This window comes from Apodemus sylvaticus, chromosome 1 (genome assembly GCF_947179515.1).
Source record: "Apodemus sylvaticus chromosome 1, mApoSyl1.1, whole genome shotgun sequence".
In the NCBI taxonomy this organism is placed as follows: domain Eukaryota; kingdom Metazoa; phylum Chordata; class Mammalia; order Rodentia; family Muridae; genus Apodemus; species Apodemus sylvaticus.
Genome location: NC_067472.1, coordinates 31,411,147 through 31,438,735, shown reverse-complemented (window position 1 = coordinate 31,438,735; position 27,589 = coordinate 31,411,147). Strand labels below are relative to the sequence as shown.

Here is a 27,589-nt window from a genome sequence, read left to right as displayed (position 1 = left end):
ACTAGAGGCCTAAGTTCTGGTGTTCCACTTGCATAGTTGACAATATTGCATTAAGTATTTCAAAATACACAAAAGAGATAATTTATGATGTCCTTATCATAAATACAAGTGCTCAGCTTGCAGTGTTTTGACTTGCTAGTCTTGGTATTTTGCAATGAGAGTGAAGGGCACTCCTGTCCACAGGAAGCCAGCGTCCCCATGGATGATTCTTATAAGGTATGGTACTGGAAGCGTCCAGAGTGGACTAGTCCAAATGGGTGTGCATGCGAGAGTTTCTTGATTTGGCTGATATTTCAGTCATGGCCTTGAGCAAAACTTAGTGGTCACATGCACATGGTATATAGATATAAAGTATATAATTTTTCATAAATATAGGTTGTGAATAGTTACTTAAATTTATATCTTAACATTTTACGAGTGTTACTGGAAAATTAGCTATACATATTTCTCCTGCATATAAAAACTGTCCATTATCATTTTAGTGCTATGGAACTACTGAAGTGGACAGACTAGCTGCCATTTCGTCATAAAAAAGAAAAGACAAGAAAACATCTATAAGCCTAGTGCTCAGTGGTTGAAGATAGCAGAACCCTGGAGCTCACTGGACAGACAGTCCAGGAAATGAATGAGCCCTGATTCACTGAGAGATCATGTCACAAAAAATAAGGTGCCAAGTGACTGAAGAAGACACAGGCATCAGTTTTTGGCTTCCACACACACATTTATTCACCTGTAAACCCCCACACGTGTGTGTGTGTGTGTGTGTGTGTGTACACATGCACATGAACACATGTATACTCTACACATATACATAAATAAATAAATTCTTCAAAACATTTAACTAGTCTGATTTGGTATTTGTTTCATGTGTTCTCAAGCTATGATAGAAATGAAATGCTAATATTTGATATCTATTTTGTAAAAAATATCCTTTTCCAAGGACACGAGAATATGATTCTTTTGAAAAATATAAGTTCAATCTTTTTATTCTTAGGAAATCAAACAATTTTCTCAAGTTGTGTGTGTGTGTGTGTGTGTGTGAGTATATGTGTGCATGTGTGTGGACATGAAATAAATACATTAAGGGTGACACCATGAAGGAGAGAGCTTTGGTTGATTTGCCACGTGAAGCTGGCGCATCCATTGTCAGGGGTGTGCCTTTACCTCACAATGAAGTCAGAATGAGCGCCCTGCATGATCTGCTTCTCTGAGCGGATGTGCTCCTGCTGTCTCGTGTCCACAATGTGGCGTTTCTTAAGGATCTTCATTGCAAATGTTTTGGATTCTTCACTTTTCAACTGGACCTTAAAGACAGGCAGAAAGGACACATGAGCGAGAACCTCTAGGCTTAATGTGACAGACCACATTGTTGTCCTAAAACTAACAGGTTCACACAGGGCCTAATAACCCCCAACTACCACCCAAGTCACTCAGGGGATATCCTTGATAGAAGGGCAGAGTTTTCAAGCTGCAAGGTACAACCGTCCTCAAATCTCACTGTGCGGGATCATACAAGTTTCAACTAACTACATTCCAAATTAATTTTGTGCCCATCGGAATTTGAAGAATTCATGTTTCATTTTATTTCATATAATAAGTCTGAGTATAATACCAAGTTGTTCTCTATCAAAAATGTCTAATTTTATTTTCAATTCTATTTTATATGCTGTTGGGAAAGTATGATCACATGACCACCTGAGACTTTATCCTCCTTACAGTCCTCATTCACAAACATTTCTAGGGTTAAGGTTAACAATTAACCCTGGTCCCTGCTGGGACTGGAAAGGCATATGTCATAACTGCTATTATCCATTTTATTTTGCTATATTTTCCTTGCCTCCAGTTTAAATACATAAAACAAAGTGAAATATATAAAACAACGTCCCCCCCCCCCCAATTTTTGAAAACCACTTTTTCCTTCCTCCATTAAGCTTGGTGGTACTAATCTCCTTTGATTTTAAATCTTACTCCTTGGGCTTATCCACTGAAGAGCAATAGAGTGATCTGGCATCTCATGCAGACTATTTAGCTCCACTGTGCCTATGGAGGAGGCTGGATTCCTCAGTACCTTCTCTTATGTGGGCTACAGGTGTATGCTCATGCTTACAAAAGAGTCAACAAGGAGACTAGTAAGGTGAGAAAGGCCATGATGGAGGTGGTCAATTAACAGTAGTCAAGGGAGCTCTCACTGAGACTTCTTGAGCACTGGAACCCCACAGCAACATTATTCAGACCCAAAATAAAGCTTCAGAGAAATAACATGGCAAGTCTTGGCTGAAGCATAGGTCTCTCCTTCCTGACTTCTGAATCCTTTGCTTCTTGATCTACAGGTTTAATGAGTTATTACATGACTTGTCTGTACACAAAATGAGTGGACACATCAAATAGTGTGGTTTGTGTTTGTGAATCTATGTGACCATTTAAAGGGGGAAAAACATTACAAGAAAACAGCTACAACAACCAAAGACCCTCTAGTTTATCTCTCTGTGAAACTCCTTAAAAATGATAGATTGGTATGCTTCAAATGAATTCAGATGTTTCACTTTTAAAGGGAATCTGGACTACCAAGAAAATGGAATGACAAATGAGCTGTTCGTGAGAAGAATAAAATTCTAAATGTTCCAAGAAGAGAGAAAATGTCGTCTTATTCAGATAACAAAGAGAATCCTGTGCAGCTCAGATATCCAGCTTAAACATTGTTTTCTTTATTGATAACACTGACTTTTCATTTCTCTACAGGGTAGCAAAAAGAGATCAGCATTGAGAGCCACAGGTTTAGGTTCTGGTTCTGACCCATCTTAGTTGCATAACTGCTACAAGCCCTAATTTTTGCCAAAGGCAACACAGCAATTGCTGTAGAATTACTGTGATCATATAGGAGGTAATGTCCATGACTTGGCATTTTTTTTTATTGGTTATTTTATCTATTTACATTTCAAATGTTGTTCCCTTTCCTGGTTTCCCCTCCTCAAGCTCCCCATTCCATCCCTTCCCCCTGCCTCTATGAGAGTGCTCCTCCACCCACCCACCCACCCCTCCTGTCTCACCACCCTAGCATCCCCCTACACTCTTAAAGGCTTTTCCATTCCTTCCCTGTGTGGCAGTTTATATCAAGTAGGACAATCAACTGTTGCTTTAAAAAATTCTGTCTTTTCATAGAAATTGGCATAAGTGGATTTAATATAACTAGTCAGGTAAACTGGTAAAACCCAAAGCTGAAGCTATGCACACACAGGTGTTAGATATCTAAGTTTGCAGAATTACCAACTGGCAGAACTGGGTTCATATTCAGGACATTTGGAGCCAAGGCATTGTAAGTACACACAGATTTTCACCTGGATATAAAACTAAATGAAAGTATAAGGATAGATGTTTACAAATCTGAGTTTAGTGGGATATGCGAACTCTGACTATGTGAAAAATTGAACCACTTATTGGTGTGTATCTTCATTACTCAATATGGGTGTTGTCCCCATCAACAGTCTGGTCATTTGGGAAAATGAGATGGCCTATCAGGCGAAGGTGCTTTCTGCCCATCCAGACAGCTTGAGTTCAGTCCTTGGAAATCACACACACACACACACACACACACACACACACACACACACACACATACACGTAGTGGGAAGGGAGAACTGACTCCTGAACATTATCCTTTGATTTCTACATATGTGCTATGGCATGCAGACCCTTCCACATATAAACATGCATACACACAGAATAAAAATAAGCAAATGTATGAAAAAGTAAAGGAAAGAGAAAAAATGAATTATTACCTAGTAGTCATTTATGGTGTCCCCAGTGGGCTTGGGACACAGTGGATTGCCTGAGTCACCAAAAAAGCCAAAATGGGCAGAAAGTGGTTAACGAAGATGGAGAGGGAGCTGCCTTCATGAGAAGTCAATTGAATCCCAGTATCTTTTAAGGCTTGTTATTTTTAGTTATATATATGCGTTTGTGTCTGTGCATGTGGGTGTGGGTGCCCCTGGAGGCCACACAGAGGACAAAGGTCTTTGATCTTCAGAGGTGAAGTTACAGGTGGTTGTAAGCTACATCCCACAACTAATGTGGGTGGTTGGGATTCAGACTCAGGTCCTCTGAAAGAACAGTTGATGCTCCTCAACTGCTGAGCCATCGATCCAGCTCCAAATTCTAGATTCTTAACCTAGGAAGTGAGAGTGCCTAAGAACCACCACTGTGAGCTAACACAACACAGAGAGTCTCCTGATTATGGTAATTCCCTGAACAACACCCAACTAATGTGCTCACCAGAACCCTTCTGGCAAACCCACAACTTTCCAAAGGCCATTCATGGATCTTTCAATCAACATCAGCTCTTTGAGAAAAACCAGAAACAGTCTAATATCCATCAATAAGAGCTTGGGAAAAATAAATTAAATGATATCCATGCAATGCAGCTACAAAACTGATGACAGAACAATAATTAAAATATATGAATAAACAGTAATAGTTTTAAGGCAGTATATATTTTATGATTCCATAGAGTGTATGTGCAAATGAGTATATGTCTACCTATACATATTTCTAAGACTTTTGTATGAAAGGTCAATCTGGCAGTCAGCAACATGTCCTCAATAATTTTTCTTTTATGAATATTTTTAGTTACTATTGCCTTTAAACTTTTAGGTTGCTTAAAATTTACAGAACTAATGTATTTTATTTTTATAAGTTGTGGAAATTAAACTCTAGTTGTGGAAATAATTTATACATTTTCTAAGCGCTGGGAATATATCTCAGTAGTACTGTGCTTACTGAGCATATGAGTCTCCAGGGTCAATTCCAGTTACTTTAAAACCCCTTTTAATTATAACAGCTATTTGATATTATTGAGTGATGCACTCAAAGTAATCCTGGTCCTATTCAATGCCCACAGATACAATGAGAAACAAGATACTGCACGACCATGGAGCATATAAATCTATGCAAGTTTTGAGCAATTGCATGCTATTCATTTCATTAAGAATTTGCTATAATTCATTCCTTTTTCAGTTTGAACTGCATTTCATAAGCCCAAGTTAATGTGTTTAATACAGGTTAAATTTGATGCACAAAAGTTTGAAATCAGACTTAAGTTTGTCTTCTTTATTTCTTTTGTGCCTGATTAGTTACAGGGTCTACTTGTAAAAATTTGAGATGAAGATGGTGATGCTGGTGATACTGATGATGCTGTTTATTATCAAGTAGTCCACCCACCAAAATAAAAGATTAGTGCTAAGTTCAGAAAAAAGTGGGCAAGAAAAAAGAAATGTAGTTTTATATTTCTCCTTCCTTTTGTCTAAACCTCTTCTCTGCCCCAGTTGGCCAAGACTGGTCACAGATTTATCTTCCCTAGTATTCACTCTGAACTTTCTAGACATCAGAGCTATGCACTGGCTGAGGGTGAATAGTCTGTTATTAACTACCTTGGTTTGACTCTCAATTGTGTTTCAGCCTCTTGTAGAAGGAAGTTCTTCATAATCTTTCTGTTTGCTTTCCCATCTCGGTAGTAGGAGGAATTCACAAAGCTAACCTTGGAGATTGACATAAGACCACATAGAATATAGCCATCATTTGGTGACTATTAACTGTCCTTATCTTTATGTTTCATGTAAACCTTAGTTTAATGAGCAATTCTTGTCAAAACACTGAGCATATGTGCTCCTACAGACCGAGTGCCACTATGGAGCAGGGCAAAGGAACTTATGAGCACGTGAAAGGAGCATCTCACTCCAGAATCTTCTCAAAGCCTTTGCCAGCAGAGTAGCAAGAATTTCAGCACAATATTTGCTCTGAAAAGTTATCAACATAGAGATAACATTTCTTTCATATATCCACATATCTATATATCTATATCTATCTATATCTATCTATATCTATCTATCTATCTATCTATCTATCTATCTATCTATCTATCTATCTATCTATCATCTATCTATAAAATTTATGTTGAAATAGCAATGAGTCAGTCTTAAGTCCTGAATATATATGGTCAAAAGTAGGGATTCCTTCGTTTCATTGGATATTTTTTGGGACTCTCAAACAAGTCTAATCTTTGTTTACAGAAAAAAACATCTTAATTGCCCCTGTAATCTTTGTGATCTAAGATCAGCTGTAATTCTATCCAGTGCATGGGAACTACAATAAGATCTCACATAGGTTCTTTTCTTCTCTTTCTTTTTTATTTTTTATTGTTTTTTCCTTTCTTTTTTATTCAATATATTCTTTATTTACATTTCAAATGATTTCCCCTTTCCTGGAGTCCCCCCTCCCTGAAAGTCCCATAATCCCTCTTCCCTCCCCCTGTTTCCCAATCAACTCCTTCCCATTTCCCTGTCCTGGTATTCCCCTACACCACTGCATTGAGCCTTTCCAGGACATAGCAGCCCTATTTATAATAGCCAGAAGCTGGAAAGAACCCAGATGTCCCTCAACAGAGGAATTGATACAGAAAATGTGGTATATTTACACTATGGAATACTACTCAGCTATTAAAAACGATGAATTCAGGAAATTCTTAGGCAAGTGGGTAGAAATGGATAATGTCATCCTGAGTGAGGTAACCCAATCACAAAAGAACACACATGGAATTCAGTCACTTATAAGTGGATATTAGCCCAGAAGCTCTGAATACCCAAGACACAATTCACATATCAAATGATGCTCACATAGGTTTCTAAGCAACCCTTTGAAGGTGATAGCTTCAAATGTCACCAGAATCCTCTGTGTGACTATTTTAAAGATGAGGCAGAATCTCCCCCTGAGAAGCCCATCCTCACACTTGGGCACAGTTTGTTTCTTTTCTGAGTACCATTCTTTCTCTTAACCTTCAAATTAACATATGGATTGAAATATCTTGCTAACTCTGATGCTTCATAACTTGATAGTCCTCGAGTTCTTTTCTGTATAGAAGCCAATAATTTAGTTCTTCATAAGTCTGTCAGAGCCCTGAGAGATAAGGGAATTCCTTAGTCTTTGAGGTGGCATCACAGAGCTGAGTGGGTTTGTATGGGACAATGCCACACACTGATTGTCACTTGTGTCTGTTCCTATTCTTGTCCCAGTCTACCTTAGTGCTGCTAAGTAAAGATGTAAAAGTCAACAGTAAAAAGTTTGGGAAGTGATTTTTAAGATCATAGATGCTCATACCACAAGGACTTTACTCTCTAAATAAAGTGAATGTACAGAAGGAAGTGCGACTAACCACTTCAAACAAACACTGGCTGAGAACCGAGACAAGGAATGCCTTCAGACAGAGAAAAGGGGCAGATATCTGAAGGAGGTAATAGCAGTGAGACTTAAGGAAACAGCTACAAGCCACTGGAAGAGGTGGCCATAGCGTACAGTGTGCGTGTTGTCTCAACCACACTTAAGAAAACTACTTAGTTTCAACTGCATTCAGCACCCAAATCTTTTCCAAGAACATTAATACAGAGTCATGTAGGCAGAGGCTTCTTAATTATAAGTGCAAAATAGAAATGGCAAACATTTTTTTCCTCTAAAAAAATAGCACAAATTTTTAAGCAAGTAACTTGTATTATTACACAGGACATAGTAGTTGGATTTTTGTTTTGAAAAATTGGCTTTTTTTTTTTAAATCAGGGAAGAAGTGACTTTATAAAAGAACTAGGAACATTCTTGCAATCGTGTGATTTAAGTAAGTCATACTTAGTAGAAACTGAGATGACTTAATGACCCTATAGTAATAAACGATTTTTCTACAATAGAGAGAAAAGCAAGCCCAAGATAGATACACTGAGAGAAACATAACCTAAGTGAGAAGATTCCCTGTGCCAAACTGCTACAGCGTTTCACTCCACTCCATTTACAGTTAGTCCTTAGAGAAGATGCCATGGAGCGATCTAAAGGCCTTAATAAAACCACCAACAACTGGGAACCCAGCAAACAAAGCATTAGCCTGTAAATGTATAAGCGTCAGATTTTGTTCACCACCATTTTCCAGTAATCTCCACTAAACACTTTGCAGGCCAGTCAGGCACTGCCCATAGAGTACACGTCCAAGAAACAATGTAAGCCTCATGCTGCAGGTGAGATAGGAACACAGCCAGAGCCGAGTGCAGAGAAATTAGAAGCATTATCCTAAATTCAAGAGGCAAGAGAGGCATGGTGTCATTCTCTGGGATTTATAATCACATGCGTGGAAAACAAAACATTGAGTGTAATTCAAAATTGTAGTGTAAGAAACTGTGTGCCAGGAAAGGCAAGACTTCAGATAAAGAGAGCAGACACATGGCTGACTGGAGCTGGGGTGGAAGGGAGGCAACAGGGCTCTTTTTAAACAATACTAATGTTCCTTGAATTGTATGTGCACGGTAGAAAATGTTGAGGTGTGCACATTATACCTCAATGAAGCTGTTTAAGAATGTTAAAAGTGGGAAAATCAGAAAATTACTTCTCTATAATTTCTAGTTCCTTTATTATGATACAAACTAAATATGTAGCTCATAGTTTAAAAACTTATGTGTCAGAAAGGCACTTCCCTCTGTGCCTCTCTTTTTATCTTCAATATATATTCAGACACTACCCCCATTTGCTAAAAATGTAGTTCTTTTTACTCCAATTTTGTGAAAATTGATACAGGTTTAAAAATCCACACAGATTCAAGACTTGTAATTTCTAAAAAGGGGGATTATGAGTCAATTTAGCTTGAATATATGTAACTGTTATGAAATTCCTTATAAATGACCCAGTCAAATCAGTAGTTCTTTGATAGCACTTTAGTAACATTTTTACATATTTTAATGCAATAATTCTACTCATTCTTTTAAGAACATTTCACACAAGATATTTTGATTTCATTGACTTCCCAATCTGCCCTCCCAACTCCTCCCAGATCCACCCCATCAATGTTTTTTAATATTATATGATTATATAAAGCACGTTTTCTTGCAAGTTCACATGACCTCCTATAGCCCCCATTCTGCACTAGGAGATAGCCATAGGCCAGACTTACAGGTATCTTGAGTCAGACAAGACATGTAAACAATCCAAGACTTATGTGCTACATAAAACTTGTCACTTGTACCAGAATTTCTAACATATTTGAGCATGTTAACTAAAATGGATATCTGTAAATGTGTGGTTTTGTTTGTTTGTTTGTTTTTGTTTTGTTTGTTTCATTTTACATTTTGCACATTTTAAATCAGTAAAGATGAAATAGTAAGCTCTGGCAAAATGTGTCTGACTTTAAAGGAGTTTTCCTTCCTAGGGAATGAAAAGAACTTTAGGACAATGATTTGACTCATTTTGACTCTGGCAAACCACTGTATTCTCATATCCACCGGGCAGAGCATATTTACTGCAGTCATGAAAGAGAGCATGATGGAGGTGCCCAGAAAGCTTCTATTCTATAAGTTAGTGTTATATTCCTCAGCAGCTCTTAATGATAAGGATTCTATCAGCCCAAGTAGTGATCACCATAAACTGTCTTTTTCCATCTCCTGTTCCACTCATTACTTAAAACACACTCACAATTTAAGACCATGTGGAACTGAGGATCCAATATGGACAGTTCAGTTGCTTTCACTTGTTCTTCTTGAAGACTGAAAATGTGTTGACATGGAAAAGAGAGAATCTCATTGTCAAATTCAACTATCTTTCTTGCAAGTGGCTAGGTAACTCTGGAGAAGGATTTGCATTCTAGTCACAAGGCCTATGTAAATAAAGCAAATACCTGATTAAAAAAAAAGAATGAATATGTGCAGAAAGTAAAGACATGCTTGAGATTAAAAAAAAAAAAAAAGAGCAGCTCTGCCCCTCTTCTTCCCTTAGCTTACTTTTTACTAGACCTTTGCAGGCTGGTGTTTGGGGTCCCCCTGTTTCTGTTTTAGATGGTCTGATTACATTTCTGTACTTCTGCGTAGTCATTCTTCTTCAGCCTGAGCTACCTTAATGCCCTATGTTGTCTTTATTAATTCCCCCACTGTCCTTTCTTCTGTGTTTTTCTCCATCACACTGACACCAATTTCCAGCTCCATGCTAATTATTTTATCTCCTTTCTACCACTAGTAATACTTATCATACTAGACCATTCTTGCTTATTTACCATCTCAAAATGACTAGATTTAGAAGTGTGGTTTTAAAATTAGTTTATGATTATATTGTCACAGTAGGCCTATCCATAGACTGTGGTTGCTTCTGCAGATAGTCTTTTATTCTTGGAGTCATACTGAGGACAAAGCCTGACTCCCTGAGCATGCTGAGTATTGCCCCCACCCCCATGTACATAAAAGACAGACCCAGATAGACTCATGACTGAATCCACCAGACCTTCAGGAGATCTGACACCGGTGCTGCACAGACTACTTTGTGAAACTCAAAGGCAGAAACAGTGTAAAACCCATTTTATGAAGTCACTATTATACTCTTATCAAAACCAGACAAGAGACCACCAAGAAAGAAATGGAGGAATGGGGAAAGGGAGGAGAAAGGTGAAGAAAGGGAGAGAGGTGTGTTTGGGGAGGACAGGAAGAGGAAAAAGAGGGAGAAACAGGAGAGAGGGGAGAGAATGGGGAGAGGGAGAGACAGAATGAGAATGAATGTTTATTACAGAATAATAGGCATATCAAACATGGAAGAAAACATTCATATAAACTGAACTCAACTTTACATCAAAAGATTATTTACTGGAACCAAAGGGGTTTCATTAGCTTACAATGATGGTTCAACAGAGCAAATCAAAGAATGTAAAACAATACTCTAATGGTCTCAAACCCTGAAACCATGTGATCAAAATAGCATATTCAGAAAAGACCTTTGATAAAGCTAACATTCTTTCATGATAAAAATCTTGGATTAAACACTGAATAGGAAGAAAATACATCTCAACACAATAAAGACTGTATCAATACACCTATACGCATTTCACTAAAATCAGGAACAAGATACAAATGTCTACTTTCTCTTTCTCAGTTCAGTTATTGAAGATTTAGGAAAGTGATAAGGCAGGAACAATGGTATATAAATGAAGTAAAATGGCCCTTATTGCAGATAATACAATCCTGTACATGAGACCCTGATGGACTCCACTAGAACTTAACTGATGTATACATTAAGCCAAGAGGCAGAATATAGAATCAGCACACAAAAATCAGTACCCTTTCTATATAACAAATATATATAGAGAGAAAGACACTAGACAAATAATCCCATTCATGGTATTAGAAAATATAGACAAGAATAAACTTAGCCAAGGAAGAGTTAATGGATATTGCATACCTCAACCCCAATAGATAGATCTACACTACAGTTCATGCTTAGGAAACAATGCAGAAGAGAGGGCATAAAAATTGTAAGAGACAAAAATAACAGGAAGGCAGTTGCTAGACACTATCCCTTAGAAACAGCCTAATAAATGGGACAGCAACAATGGCAATATCCATGGACATGCTCACATAGAAGGGAATAAAGTTTCCATGGGGATCTACCTAGACAAAGAACTATAGGCAATTCCCAGGGATGAGCCTCCATTATTGATTAGACACTACAAAATGCTCAGCTCTGAAGCCCTAAACACAACACACACCAAAATGAATTATCAGATTGTATTTATATATTTGTGTATACATATACATTCATAGATATGAATGTATATAACAATAATGAGAGAAAAAGAAGCTAACAATTTGACAGTGAGCCGGAAGGGGAGGGGCTCAAGGGAAGGCACTTGGGAAGTGCTGGAGGGAGGAAAGGGAAAGGGTAAGTGATGCAATAGAGGATGACACTCCATGGAAAGACCCCTATGCTTGTCAGTCAGCAGTTAATAGAGTAAACATGGCCGCTTTTCTAACAGTGATTTACAGATTCAATACAATTGCAATCAAACTCAAATGATATCCTTCACAGAACTAGAAAAGACAACCCTAAAATTCATCTGGAAGCACAGAAGATCATGGATAGTCAAAATAATCTTCGGCAAAAAAATAACACTGTGGGTATTGCCACCCCTGACTTAAGTCATATTACAGAACAATAGTAACAAAACCAGCATGGTATTAGCATTAAAAATATCAGTGGAATAGAATAGTGGTCCCATTTGTAAAATAATACAACTCCAGTCAGAAACATACTCTGGAGAAAGACAACACTGGATAGTCATCAGGTGGGGAATGAAGCCAGGTCACTAACTCTTCCACTTAAAAATCAATTAACAATAGATCAAAGACCTTAATATAAGCCCCCAAATGTTAATACTGTTAAAGGAAAACATTTCACTCTATAGGCATAGGTAAGAACTCTTCAGAACAACAACTCTCCAGTGAGAGTGTGTAGAAAAGGGAATCTAAATACTGTTGGTGGGAACACAGCCTCTGGTAATCATAAGCAAGAACCTACAGAAAACCCATAACAGACTTCCAAATAACATAGCAGTGCCATTTCTGTGCATACACCTCATGGACTCTACATCAAGATGGAACAGAGATACCTACATATCTATTACTGCACTGTTTACAGTGACCAAGTTAAGGAATCAGCCTTTGGTATTGACAGCCTATCTGTCAATAGATGAAGAGATAAAGAAAATATGTGCTTATATCCAACAAAGCTACCCAGTCATAAAGAAGAATGAAAAGATGTGTCATTTTCTGTAGAATCAGTGCAACTAACAGACACGTGAAATGAAATAAAAAGACACAGGTGAATAGTGTGTGTTATTGCTATCACAGGCATTAGAATTCTTTATAGAGACATAAAATCATGTGCGTGCATGTGTGTGTGTGTGTGTGTGTGCACTCGCTCGTGCATGTGCATGTGAGTGTGTGTGTGTATGTGTGCACTTGCGCATGCGTGTGCATGTGAGTGTGTGAGTGTGTGTGTTAGTGTGTGAGTATGTGCATGTGAAAATAGAAGAGATGGAGGGAGAAAGCATAGGAGAGGGGAAGGGGATTCCTTGACAGAGGGAGGGAAGGTGTACTGCAAAATTACAGGCTATACTTAAAAGAAACCGTCTTTGTGAAACAAAAATTTAAAACAGATCAATCACTTGGCTCATAAAAGCTCCTGACTCCGACAGTCTTCAGGCCAATAAGCTGTATGTAATTGACTACTGGGGGGCGGGGGAGGTGTGCTACTGTGGAGGAGCTATTATTAATTGGTAATACATTAAACATATGTGTAGAAATTGTATTTAATTGATAAATCCACCCAATTCATACAGCCTTAAAAGTTTTATACTTTTACAGAAAGTAAGATTAAACTTATTGCTCATATTGAAATATCCTTATCATAAAACCTACTTTCATTTTAGCTAAAGATTATGGCAATTTTCCTCCTTACCAACATACACAGAGGGACCATTTTCCTCCTTATGGATAGGATTCTCTTTTGAATGTGTTTAAATAAAACTTTTATGGGTGAGTACTACATTTGGGAATAAAGTGAACTGAGTAAGAAGGGAAGTGATGCTTATTTCTGGGAGTGGTGCCCAACCAGTCTGTCAGTCACTGTATAATGAATGGAAGGCAGAGCCATGCTGGAGTTTACACAGTTAGCCTTTTAATTGTTTAGAGAAAATGTCTCATTTAGCTCAGGCTGGCCACCAACTAGTTACTCATATCCTCTCAAGAAGCAAAAAATTTTCAAAGGCTAGAAAAATGTCTGATATTGCTGCAGTCCAGATAGATTATTTGGGTGTTTTAGGAGCGAGATATAGATGAATTTGTGTTGAATGTGTTATGTCCATACATTAGCCTGGAAAAAGAAGTAAATTTATGATGTTAAGAAACAAAAATATATATGCTATGTAAATGCTAACTTTGAGATGAACTGTTTTAAGCCATGGAGAAATACATTCAAGTGCTCCTAAATTTAGACAGATTTTTCTAGGATCACATCTAAGTCTGGAAGGGAAAAGAGTTAGTTTAAGATACTAATTTTAATTTGCATTTCCCTGATGACTAAGGACTTTGGACATTTCTTTAAGTGCTTCTCAGCTATTTGAGATTCTTCTGTTGTGAATTCTCTGTTTAGTTCTATAAGCCATTTTTTGGTTGGGTTGTTTGGTTTATTTACACCAATCAGAATGACTAAGATCAAAACCTCAGGTGACAACACATGTTAGAGAGGATCTGGAAAAAGAGGAACACTGCTCCATTGCTGGTGGGATTGAAAACTTGTACAACCACTCTTGAAATCAATCTCAAGGTTTCTTAGAAAACTGGAAATAGATCTACCTGAAGACCCAGCTATACTACTCTTGGGCATATACCCAAAAGAGCTCCACCATGCCACAGGGGCACATGCTCCACTATGTTCATAGCAGCCTTATTTGTGATAATTAGAAGCTGGAAACAACCCAGATGTCCCACAAAGGAAGAATGGTTTAGATGAAATGTCCAATAGTGGGGAGAGGGAACTTGTTGAGTCCACTTCCAGTAGAAAGACATGGCATCAAGTGGAGGGATGGTGTTGCCATCTGTATTGGCTGATTTTGTGTGTCAACTTGACACAAGCTGGAGTTACCACAGAGAAAAGAGCTTCAGGTGAGGAAATGCCTCCTTGAGATGCAGCTGTAAGGCCTTTTCTCAATTAGAGATCAAAGGGGGGAGGGCCCCTTGTGGGTGGTGCCATCCCTGGGCTGGTAGGCTTGGGTTCTATAAGAGAGCAGACTGAGCAAACCAGGGGAAGTGAGCCAGTAAGTAACATCCCTCCATGGCCTCTGCATCAGCTCCTGTATCCTGACCTGCTTGAGTCCCAGTTCTGACCTCCTTTGGTGATGAACAGCAGCGTGGAAGTATAAGCTGAATAAACCCTTTCCTCCTGAACTTGCATCTTGACCATGGTGTTGTGCAGGAATAGAAACCCTGACTAAACACCATCTCAAAGTCGAAAACTCTGACCCAGAATTGTCCCTATCTAAAAGAACTGCAGGGACAAAAATGGAGAAGAGACTGAGGGAAATGTGGTTCAGTGACAGGCCCAAATTGGCATCTCCAGCTCAAGGAGAGGCTCCAAGGCCTGACACTATTACTGAAGCTATGGTGTGCTTACAGACAAGAGCCTGGCATGGGTATCCTCTGAGAGGCCCAACAAGCAGCTGACTGAGACAGATGCAGATACTTACACCCAACCATTGGACTGAAGTCAGGGACCCTTGTGGTTGAATTAGGGAAAGGCTGGAAGAAGTTGAGAAGAAGGGTGACCCCATAGGAAGACCAGCAATCTCAACTGACCTGGACCCCTAAGGTCTCTCAGACACTGAGCCACCAACCAGGCAGCATACACAAGCTGGTCTGAGACCCCAACACATACAGGAGAGGACATCCTGGTCTGGCCTTAGAGGGAGAAGATGCCCAACCCTTGCAAGACTTGAGGTCCCAGGGAGTGGAGAGACCTGGTGGCAGGGGGTGGATAGATGTGAGGAGGGGAACATCCTCTTGGAGACAGGAGGGAGGAGGAATGGGATGAGGAACTGTGGGTTGGCAGACCTGGATGGGGTTAATGACGGAACTATAAAAACAAATTAAAGATAATTTAAAAAAGGATACTAATTTTAAATAATTTTCATGAAAAATATACTTCAATGCATAGATAGTATATACATTTCCATAAATTCAAAAGATGTGTATTAATTAATGTATGTTAATTGTATTTTCTATCCTCCATGGAGCCTGAATTATGTTACAGTTATTGATGCAGAACTGAATGTATATCCTATAGGAACATGGCAGATTAATCCATTCTTTATTTGCGTCTGTCAAAGGACAGCTAGATTTTGCTCTGTTTTTTTCTGCTTAGAAACTAGCTTTGTTGAAATCAGTATAACAATTTGCTTTTTATCTTCGTTCATGAGTCCTGTGTCCTTTTGCTAGGAGTCTGTCCTTCTATATCAGCTACTGTTATCCTTCCTTGGTCTCCATTCTAAATGTTAAAGTGCATCCACACTTGACAGTCTGCATATGAACATGTGCACACTACAAGCTGGGATTCATATATGAGTAAGAATATGTGAATTTTTTATCTTTCTGAATTTGGGTGCATTCTATCTATCCATTTTCCTGTAATTCATGGTTCAATTTTCTTTACATCTGTGTAATATTCCACTTTGTGTATGTGTGTGTGATTGTGTATGCGCATGTGTGCACTTATGTGCACACATGCATGTTTGTATGTATGTGTTTTCATTATTCATTGGTTGATGGACATGCTGGTCCCATTTTTGTGTTACTGTATATACAGCAACAATTAAACCTGGTTGTGTGATTCTTGCTATATAGTGGGATATGGAGTTCTCTAGGCATTTTCCCAAGGAGTATCTGACTCACATGGTAGTCTTATTTTTAATTTTTGAGGGTCTCCCAAACTGACTGCCACAGTGGCTCTGCCTGCTTCACCTTCACCAGCAGTGAACGAGGGTTCCTCTCCCCATCCTGACATCCTTCCCAACATTTGATTGTCATTTTGATTGGGGTGAGGTATTCTAGTTTAAGCCCTGTCATAGAATTTCTCTTTTATTCTGGTGGATAAACCAGAAAAATATAATTGACAGTAAAGGGTAAAAGACCAAAATGAAGACCCAGAGCCTCAAAACGGCCATTCTCACTGTGCAGAAAAGGTCACTGTAAGACTTTGGTGTTGGAACCGGCTATATGTTTGCTTAGGGGCTACCTGAATCTAGCTGGTTTCACATGGTTTTGTTTGTAAGTTTATTCCACTAAAATGATGTAATAAAATGAAAGAAAAAAAATAAATCAGAGAATTTTTGTTCTGGACCAAATGTTGCTCTATTAGTGTATTTTGGACTGAACCTTCATTAGTTAGCTAAATGCCTTTCTCCTCTTTAGGAGTTAGTACTATGAATCACATTTATTTTTAAATTTTATTTTAGAAACAAAACAAGTAATTCCATGGTAAATCTTGTGCAAGGGAGAGTACAGCTGGACAAAGATTGTGTCAAATTACACAAAACTGTAGTTTCCAATTTCTGTTGAGTATGTCAGAACACAGGAGAGCCCTGCTACCCAGCAAAGCCACACCTCTTCCCTCTCACTGCACTGTGGGTCCACAATGGGAGCTCTTGGAATGGTTCCTCTTACTAGGGCTTTCTTTCCCTTTGGGATTAAGCTCCTCTCCTGTAAGAGTGATGAAATGAGACTCTGGTGACTGAGTACCAAGTTTATCACTTCATTTCCTGCTTAACCAACTCTGTCTATTTTGTTCCCAGTTGCTTTACATAGCCCTCCATGCCGGCTAGCCTTTGAAGTGCATACCAAGGAAGCCTTAAGGAATGCCGAGCAGGTGGCCTGGATGCCATTGCAAAGAATACAGGACTCTACTACACACGTGTGGCTCTATAACTCACTACTGTCTTGCTCCTCAGAGACTCCAACTTCAGGATCCAAAGACTGGTTTTACAAAATGGATTAGCGATACCTAAGTACACCCCTTCAGCATGCGCCTGACTCTAATTTGCCCATTTAGGATATCATGGTTTAAAAAGGTTACGGGGCAAATGGCTGTCAGCCAGTGTTCTGCGCTGAAACCCAATCCTTTCTGAGAGTTTGACTTGGCAGTTTAGAAGAGAAATGGATAAATAAAAGGAGGCTACTTCAGGTGCACACAGGGTGGCTTTGGAAGATTGAAAACTGCTTCCTGTCATTCTTCATGGTAGATTAGAAATTAAGAAGCTTTAGTGGTTCAGGGTAATGTAATGGCATCTATCACAGAAGGTCTCCAGACCTCAGGCTTTTACTCAAAGAAGAAATGTGACCTATCAATGGGGAGAGAAAAAAGATAAACTGTTCTATTCCTCTGTGAACACAGCTGGGGTGATAAGTGAAGATGGCTATCATGAGTGCATTTTGATAATAAGTATCAATTATCATTACGGGAAAATTAATAACATTGAAATGCATTGACCAAAGATAATATATTATAGTACTGTGGTGACTCTATTTCTTTTAATCATTATAATCTCATGAAGGACAATTTCTATTTTTATCTTAATTTAACAGAAAAGGAAAACAGGTTAAGAAAATGACCAAGCTGGTAACAGAAATTCCAAATATCTAACTTCATATTTTTATCATTGTTTGCTTATCTTTCCTCTACAGCCATTTAACCACAAAAATAGGAATCACAAAGATTTAGAGAAAGGGGAATCTGAATGTTTGGCATAAACAATGAGATAACATTGTTATGGTTAAGGAGTTAAACCATTGCAGCCATTCTGTATTATGTAGTTCAGCTTCTTAAATCTTACAAACTAAAAAAAATATTCTCTCTCTCTCTCTCTCTCTCTCTCTCTCTCTCTCTCTCTCTCTGTGTGTGTGTGTGTGTGTGTGTGTATGTGTGTGTGTGTGTGTATGTGTGTGTGTGTGTGTGTGTTGTATATGGTATGTTAGGGCACACTCATGCCATGACATTGTGTGCTTGTGGAGGTAATAAGGACAATTTCATGGAATCAGTTCTTACCTTCTACATTTACTATGGATCAAGGTCAGATTTCAGACTTTCCCCATTTTTTTTCCCTGCTGAACCATCTCAGTGGCCTAGAACATTGTTTTGTTTTTTAAGTTGAGGATTTGGGATGGTTTTAATTGTCAACTTAACACAATCTAGAATCACCTGGAAAAAAGTCTCAGTGAGGCACTCTCTAGAACAGCCCAGCCTCTGGGCCTCTGTCTGGGCTTGTTTTGATTTTATCCATTGAGGTGAGAAGATCTGCCCATCGTGGGCAGCACCATTTCCTAGGCAGGAACTCCTGCATTGAGTTATAGTGAGAAAGCTGAAAACAGGCAAGCATACACTACCTCCCTGCTCTTTGCCCTTGACAGTAGCTGTATGCCTGTGTTCCTGCTGCTTTGATTTACCTGCAATGATGGACTGTACCTTGCAATTGGGAGCCAGACAAACATTTTCTCCCTCTAAAGTGCTTTGGTCAGGGTAATCTATCACAGAAACTAGATAGGAAACTAAGAAACACATCTACTTCTTTTGTCTCATGGCCATAGTGGGAAGAATCTAAGCATTTGTTAGAGCCAGAAAAGCTTCTCAGTTCAAACCAAACCAAACCAAAACAATAAAAGTCTGTCATTTGGGGACTTCTTTCCCTTCCATGAGTCATCACATTTTCCCTGGGAGACATGAGCCACACCCTGAACTCTCTTCCCAGAGCAGCTACATGAGCAGAATTATGAACTGGGCGTGAACTTGAAGATTATCAAGCAGGCTTCAAGTGAAAGGTTGGTCATTTGAGTTTGGAGTATGACTTTGTCAGCAAGCCTTTGTTCTTACGCTTTGGTTTTCACGAGTATTTCCCATGATGCATCACCATGGGAAAGTGTTACCCACTCTACCCGAGCCTTCCTCTTCCACGCACCAACTGTGTCTCTCCTGCATTGCTTATGGTCTAGTCTTATTCGCTCTTTGCAGCAAACTGTGAATCCCCAAAGCTAGGGGCAACTTTTCCAATTAAACTTTCAAATCTCCCATCCCATGATTCAGGGAAAAAATATAATGCAGAAAATAAAACTTTATATATTATTTTTTGCATTATTAGCTAAGTCTTAGAACTACAGAATGAATTGATAAATTAATTAATTAGGAAATCTTAGGACTACAGAATAAATTAATATTTAAGGTAAAAACCACTAACAGTGACAGGTTGCAAAGTTGTCTGACTCTGGGCAAATCACTTCTGAAAGCAGGTGCCTCTGACCCCCGCCCCCAAAAAGTGGAACAGATTATGGATGTTATTATAAAACAAGGGGACCCATTTTCACATATGACTGTTAAAGGCAATCTCATTATTTTACAACCATAGCACATTAGGATAATTACGGTCTCCTTTATTTTCCTTCTAGTGATACTTAAAGACTGAAGGTATACACACACGGCATACATATGAGTGACATTGCAAACAGAATTGGTTTTCTACAAGACATACAGTAAGCACAGCATACTGAACACATTACAAAGCTCATTGGTTAAGAACATGAGCAAAACACATGATAGGAGGCAGATAACAGAAAGGAGGCTGCACGCTGAATAAAACTTAAACTTCTCACGATGATCTCTCATTCCACAAAACAAAGTAAGTTATTTAGAAATTCTTGTGACAGAAATACTCTTGTACCTAAATTTGTCTAAACTAACAAAACAAAAATTTAGGAACTGTTAAGACCAACAGGTTGGGCATATCATGCAAAATGCTGCAAGCATCTTCTGCATATCAAGCAAACACTTACAAAGCTCTTAGTTTTTTAGGACATGGGGCTTAAAATTTCAAATCTCTAAACTCTTCATATCTCATTGGAGAGTTTATAATCTCATACCTGGGAAATGTAGTTTAGGATACTATGATACAATTTAGTGTTATTTTTTAAAATGTCCTTTACTTGATTATCATTGGTAAATAACAACTAGTTGGCTCAAATTGTAAATATTACATACTTTCTATTAATATGTTTAGACCTGTGTTTCCATGTGTTAACAATCTATGCATTTTAGATATTCTGTGTACTCTCTAATACATTTTTAGGATGTTAAGGATCACACCAGTTGTGACTTCTGAGTTTTAGGACATGTCTCTGATCCTAATGGATGCACTGTCTCTAATGATCCACTGAGGATTTTTGAATATTATATCAGCAGATTACAAACTAGCTATATTTTGAATCTAGATGAATGCTTTGGGTTTTCTTTTATTCTTGTAAAAATATTTTAAATTACATGTGCATCTGTGTATCTGTATGTGGCTATGTGCATATAAATGCAGGTTTCCAGGGAAGCTAGAAGAAGGTCTCAGATTTACTGGAGTTAGAGGGGTTGTGCTGCCTGGTATGGATTCTGGGAACTGAACGTGGGTCCTCTAGAAGAACAGCAAACACCTTTAACTGTTCAACTATCTCTCTAGGCCAGGGGTATTAGTTTTCTTTAAATATCTTTAAAAAACAGTAAACTATAATATTCAAACAGAGAAAATCAGGTGGATATGTATAGTATCTCCCCTGAGATGGAAATATATATATAAATATACTAACATGCACATGTATAAATGAACATACATATACATAGATTTGGTCTTTTAAAACTATTATTTCCTTTTATATGATTAAATTTCCCTTAATTTTGTGTGTATTTTTCAGAGAATTTTCTATGAGTTTTCAATTTTTCAAGCCAGTATTAAATTTTTCAACTTGAAGTGAGTTCACAACTGGTTTTCTTTTCCAAAGCTATTGAAAAGCAACATTTCCAACATCCTCAGGCAATCTCTGCATTTCCCCAAAAAGGGGTGACTTGAAGTCATTCACTAGCAATTTGTAGATATAATGCTGCTTTTTGTTGAGTAAAGCAGCAATTTCATTGTCTAAAGTCTTTATTAGAGGCTTTTTTTATTTTTATTTTTATTTTTTTTTAAAGTTTCTTTTTTTTTTATTCGATATATTTTTTATTTACATCTCAAATGATTTCCCCTTTTCTGGCCCCCCACTCCTCGAAAGTCACTTAAGTCCCCTTCCCTCCCCCTGTTCTCCCACCCACCCCTTCCCACTTCTCTGTTCTGGTTTTGCCCTATACTGCTACACTGAGTCTTTCCAGAACCAGGGGCTACTCCTCCATTCTTCTTGTACCTCATTTGATGTGTGGATTATGTTTTGGGTATTCCAGTTTTCCAGGCTAATATCCACTTATTAGTGAGTGCATACCATGATTGATCTTTTGAGACTGGGTTACCTCACTTAGTATGATGTTCTCCAGCTCCATCCATTTGAGAGACTTTATTTTTAATTTTATGTGTGGTGCATGTGCGTGTGTGTGTGTGTGTGTGTGTGTGCATACGTGTGCGCACACACAAACACACGTGCAAGTGAGAGCATTGTTGTGGAGGCCATAAGCAAGCATGACATCATTTGGAGGCAGGGTCCAGAGTGGGTGCTACAGTTGAGTTCTCCTGACCACTGAGCCATCTTTCCCTCCCTTGCCCATAGTCCTTAAAACTGGTTTTAAGGAACTATATCAAATACCCTCCAAATTATGCTCGAAGGCAGTGGTTCTGAACCTTCCTAATGCTGAGACCCTTTAATACAGTTCCTTATGTTGTGGTGACCGCCAACCATAAAATTATTTCACTGCTACTTCCTAACTGTAATTTTGCTACTGTTGGGAATCCTAATGGAAATATCTGATATGCAGGATATCTGATATGTGACCCCTCCTGAGGGGTTGCCACACAGATGCTGAGAACCACTACTCTGAGAAATTTCTAGTCATCACAGTAAGGAGCTGTCTTCTCAGTCCTGCTCTGTGTTCCTACCCTCCAGAGCCAAACCGTGCAATTCTAACCCTGCCTTCATTAGCCATTAAAACTCGTCAGTATTATAACTTGTCAATTTCTTGTAAAAACTGTAAGGCTCGATGCTGGCTGGGTTTTGTTACCTTTACACAAACAAGCATCATTCAAGAAGGGGAACCTCAACTGAAGAACTGTCTTCATCAGGTCTGTCTGTGGGCACATTTGTGAGGACTTCTCTTGGTTAACCGTTGATGTGGGAGGGCCCTGCCCACCGTGGGTGATGTTGCCTTAGGCAGGGGGTCCTGGGCCATGAATGTGAGAGGGAAGGGGAAAGGAAGGGTCTGAAGCAAGGAGAGGGCAGGAGGACTTAATGTAACTATCTCTAAAAAAATGATAACAATCAAAAGAAAGCAATAAGAGCAAGCCACGAAAAGCCATCCAGCAAGCAGCCTTCTTCTACAGTCTGTTAGTTCCTGCCTCCAAACTCCACATAGAGCTCCACATCGGACTTTCTTCAATGGCGGATTTTAGACCTGTCAATCGCGCCCCCCAGCCCCCAGATCTTTCCTCCCTAAGTTGTTTCTGGTCATAGGGCAGGCTGCATTAAGTAATTGATAGGTGAAGTTTAAAGAAGCAAAAAGATTTGACTGTTTTCTGCACCCTTACTAGGTTTTTACATCCATAGTTAACAACAACCAGAGTCTCACAGGTGCATTCTGGATGTTTGTGTCTGAAATAGTAATAATTATTATAATAGCTTCAGCCCACATCACGGGAAGTATAATGCAGATTCAGGGGAACACGCCTTAGTCCTAAGGCCTTTTCTAATACTTCAGCAAATGACATTTTCCTGTGTCGAAGCCAGAGAGCCTCACCACAACACAAACAAATATCAAGAATAGCTCTGGCTCACTTGACTGTTGTGGACGGGATCCCTCCTGACCTCGCGGAGCAACAGTAACTGTTTACTGCACTTTACACAGTGCTGGGGAGTTCCTAGCACACTGTACCGGAGTCTCCTATCAGGGACTCCCCCGTGCCCAGCAGAGAGATGGGAGTGACTCTGTATTCTCTAATGCCACATCATTGGACTACAGCTGCCTCAGTCACCAGGATATACTTCCTTCCTTATTTTTTCTCACAAAAGTCAGTTTTAAAATTCCTATTTCTAACAATTACAAAATGGAGCTATGCTCTTATGGTTTTTAATACCATATCCATACAATGTGCTTAACCAATGAACTTGGACAGAAGTGTCTTTATCATGTCCCATAATGTGTATCTATTTACCTAGTGAAATAAACTACATGAAGTTTATATAATGTGAAATAAACTATAATAAACATCTAAACCACTATCACTATAATCTAATTAGATACTTACAATTATAGAATCACAGGGTTACTAAACACTACATTTATTTTGTGTATATAAATATGTATGTATATAATAGATATTACAGTTTCTTTTCTGTGTTTGCATTTAAAATAATTTAATCACAGCATAATTATATAAATAAGCACAGATCAGAACTGAGGAAGGAAGATCATAGACAATCAGGGGGACAAATGGTGATTTAAGACTCCTCATTAAATGAATGTGTTTAGCATTCACTCAGTATGAAGAGCTTTCTATGAGGTGATTTGCAGCCGGAGTACACTGACTGCATATCCTAGCCCACACCGTTAAACAATCTGGGACATGCCTGCATGCAGGTGTCTGCTTCTGATTAGAGCGATGAGAGTTAACAAGAGGAGGGGAAGGAGCTCTTAGGCTAGGAGACAATGTGAGGCGGGAGACAAGCTTTGCAAAACATTTAAAAAAAAAAAAAGTCACCTACCAGCTCTACTCGTCCGAAACCTCCAACTCCGAGGGTGTCAATGATGTTGAAATCAGACAGCTTCAGGTTGGCGAAGAAGGCAGCTTCGGCTTCATATCTGGATTTTTTGATGTGAAAAAATGGAAATTTCTTAGATGCGCAAACACGAGTACCACGAATGAACGCACTGGAATGGCAAGACGGCGGCACGGCCTTTACCCGCCTCAATTCCATTTTGCTTTTAGAGTCTGTGTTTTCTCACACGCATAATTTTTTGGTCCCAGCTGTTTAGAATAACATAGCCTTGCACTTGTTTTTCAAAAGAGAAAAATACAGAGTATCCAATGCACGCCAGTCAAGTGACCGCTACGCCCCGTTATCAACTCAGTCACATCTTGGGGTTTTTTCTACGGGTCTTCTTGTGAGTGTGGATTGTTTGAGTTGCTCTCTTTTGGATTTGTTTTGGAGGTTTAGGGTTTGCTTGGTTTTGGTTTTGCAGTTCAGGTTTTAGATAGCAGTTTCTCATTAGTTTCTCTTATCCACAGATTGGCAGTGTCTTCTATCAGTGTTTGCGAGAAATGGCAGGATCCAGAGACAAGCGGGGGATGTCTCTGGAGTGAAATCACAGCCAGGTTTTAGGAAAAAAAGAAAAAGAAGAAAGAACAGGTCCGAAAAGCTGCGGACTGAGTTGTAAATGTCTGAAATGAAGGATTGCAGGAGTGTAGTCCCATCCCTAATAAAGGTGTTTCCTCTGCTCGCGTCTGTCCACTGCCTCTCTGCTAGCAATCCCAGGGTCTTTTTATATGAGTGGCAAGAAGCGTGGACTAGCATCCAGGTCTAACTGCACAAGTGTCAATCTGACAGGGGCAAGAGGCCAAAATGTGCTTCTGCGCAATGAGAAAACCGAGTATGAGTTGCTTAAAATATCCCCTGCTTAAAGGCCCTGCTATTTTTAGAAAGGGCAGGAAGGCTTAAAGTGGAGATGATCAGCCCACTGACTAAAGCCGGGTCATTCAGCTGTCTCGAAATTGAAGTGTTGAAAATCACTATGTATGACCTTTGACCTTCAGGCCAATAGGATTTATTCCAGTACTGTTAAATGCATGGAGATGAAGAATATACTTGAGGAAATGGTATGTACACAGGTTGTGCAATGATTATCCTTTTGTTGTTATTGTTGTTGTTGTTGTTTTTTGAGACAGGGTTTCTCTGTGTAGCCCTGGCTGTCCTTGGACTCACTCTGTGGACCAGGCTGGCCTCGAACTCAGAAATCTGCCTGCCTCTGCCTCCCAAGTGCTGGGATTAAAGGCGTGCGCCACCACTGCCCAGTGCAATGATTAACACAATCCCAGCACCTTTAGTGCTATGCTATATGGCATTTTTTAGGATAAACCAACACACCTTCAAACATCATCCTGTAAAGCATAGGATAGCTTCTTAGACAAGCTTCCAACTCCCCTTGATTTCCAGTTACCGTTATATCTTTTCAACGAGTTGTCCCTCATTGACAGACAACTCAGAGTGGATGAAAACAGGTACAAGTCTTTATTTATTTGCTTATTGTGTGTATTTGGCTACTGCAAACGAACCTTTATAGACAAAGCTGGTGAATCCAAGAGCGTTTGCAGACTTCTCTCATTAACTACCCAATCCAAAGGTCACCAGAGCAGTGCAGGACCTGAGCAACTAGAACGGAACCTAAGGGGCAAATGCACGCATCTGACATTCCAAATGCAGGCTGCTTTTGGAACGTTAAACCTCCAGTCCACTTAATCAGGCAGGGGCAGAGTTAACTCCAACAGGTGCTTCAAAAGGACATCTGTTGAGATCAGACTCCACCAGGGTTTATAGGCACTGGGGTGTTTCCTGGTTGTCTAGATAAACACATCCCTATTACCATTTCTCCAGTTTTTGACTTTCTTTTTTGAAAACAAAATCTGTTTTTCTTTAAAATGAAGAGTTCTTTTAAAAAAATACTTTGAAATCTCCATACCCGATGCTATTTTATCAGTCTCATAAAACAAACATGAAAGGAAGCTGAAAGGAAAAACCTAAAGAAACAACAGTTGGTTCTGACTTCCCTGCCAGTTGCTGAATTTTTAGGATAACACATCGACTGCTGGTTCATTAATTAATGTGGTTGCTGCTTTCCTGTGGGCTATTGCCTTTGTCTTTGCTCTGCCTGCTTTTGGAGACAAAGCCTTTTTATGTAAACCAGGCTGGCTTTAACCTAGTGATCCTTCTGCTTTTAATGTGTCCAGAACTGGGATTATAATGTGTACTACCAGTTAGGATAACTGATACTTTTATTAATTCAAAATAACATTCTTTGGAATAAAACACTACTAAAATGCCACTTCAGAACTAATAATCCTCACATATTCATAAAAGGAACACTTTTGAATAGTAATGATGTTTGCTGGATATACAGATCTCAGGGGCAAAAAGGGCACACTCAAGACTATTGGATTACTGCCTTATATCTGTTTAATTTATGGTATTATTCCTTAAACTCTTGAATACACCCCTGACATTCAGTTTGGCCTTGTAAATTTAGGTTGCAAGTGCATCCAAATAAGTGAATTGATTCCCAAGGCTGCCTGGGCCTTGCTACCTGTAAGTGAAACAGTAACTTGTAGGGTTGGTACCCAAAGTCCCCACTGTGAGAAAACTCCCCACTGTGAGATTCTGTTCCCAGCCCCATAGAGCTAAGTCTAGAAAGCTCCAGAACTCTCCTGTAGCAACCCAGAGCCTGGGCAAAGATTAAATTAGACAAGAGGGAGAAGTCGCTTCCCAAGGAGCCAGGGCTGGTGGAATGTGGCAAGAAGGTTTGGGTTCTTTTACTTTTGGTCCTCTGTCATCAGCTGAGCAATGGTTCTGTAATGGCTATCAGCTTAAAATGTTAACAAATGCATAACCAGTGTTGGCGAGATGGTTAACAATGCTTAAAAAACACACCTGACATCCTAGGTTTAATTCCAAGAAACTGCAGTGAAAGGAAAGAACCAACTTCTAAAAGTTGTCCTTTGACTCCCTCTCTACATAAGTATCTATACTTATCTAGAAAACACACACACACACACACACACACTCATATACACAGAGGCATACACACAACATACTCCCTCATATATACTCACACATACACATACACGCATACTTTTACACATGTATATTCATGCTTACACATACATACATCCATTTTCTAAGTAATAGACATTTTATTTTATTCACTATTAGTATTGATTGTGATTACCAATATCATCATAATCACACTTTGCTATTTTTAAAATAATACTTTGTTAGTATTATTATTCAAAATTTAAAAACATTCTCTGTGTGTTCAATAAACTATCCCTGCTCGATTGAAAAAAAATGTTCTCTGAAGGTATTAGCTTAATATTGATGAGATATATCTTAAAAGTGCCTTAAGATAATTGTAGTCTTGGTCTTCCTTTCTCTTTCCATTGTGTCAGGAGCTAATTCTTGGACAATTCAGACAATACATAGGCAGACTCTCT

The 27,589-nt window shown here is 38.9% G+C and overlaps 1 protein-coding gene across 3 annotated transcripts in view; it reads right to left on the bottom strand.

The window, feature by feature from the left end:
- Prkg1 (protein kinase cGMP-dependent 1) overlaps positions 1–27,589 on the bottom strand; it is a 1,198,874-nt gene that overhangs the window by 27,008 nt on the left and 1,144,277 nt on the right. For all 3 annotated transcript variants that reach the window (XM_052187297.1, XM_052187287.1, XM_052187307.1), the window contains 2 exons: positions 24,090–24,186; positions 1,165–1,304 (listed from right to left, as the gene is read on the bottom strand). In XM_052187297.1, the coding sequence (XP_052043257.1) occupies positions 1,165–1,304; positions 24,090–24,186 (237 nt within the window). The remainder of the gene's footprint in view (positions 1–1,164; positions 1,305–24,089; positions 24,187–27,589) is intronic.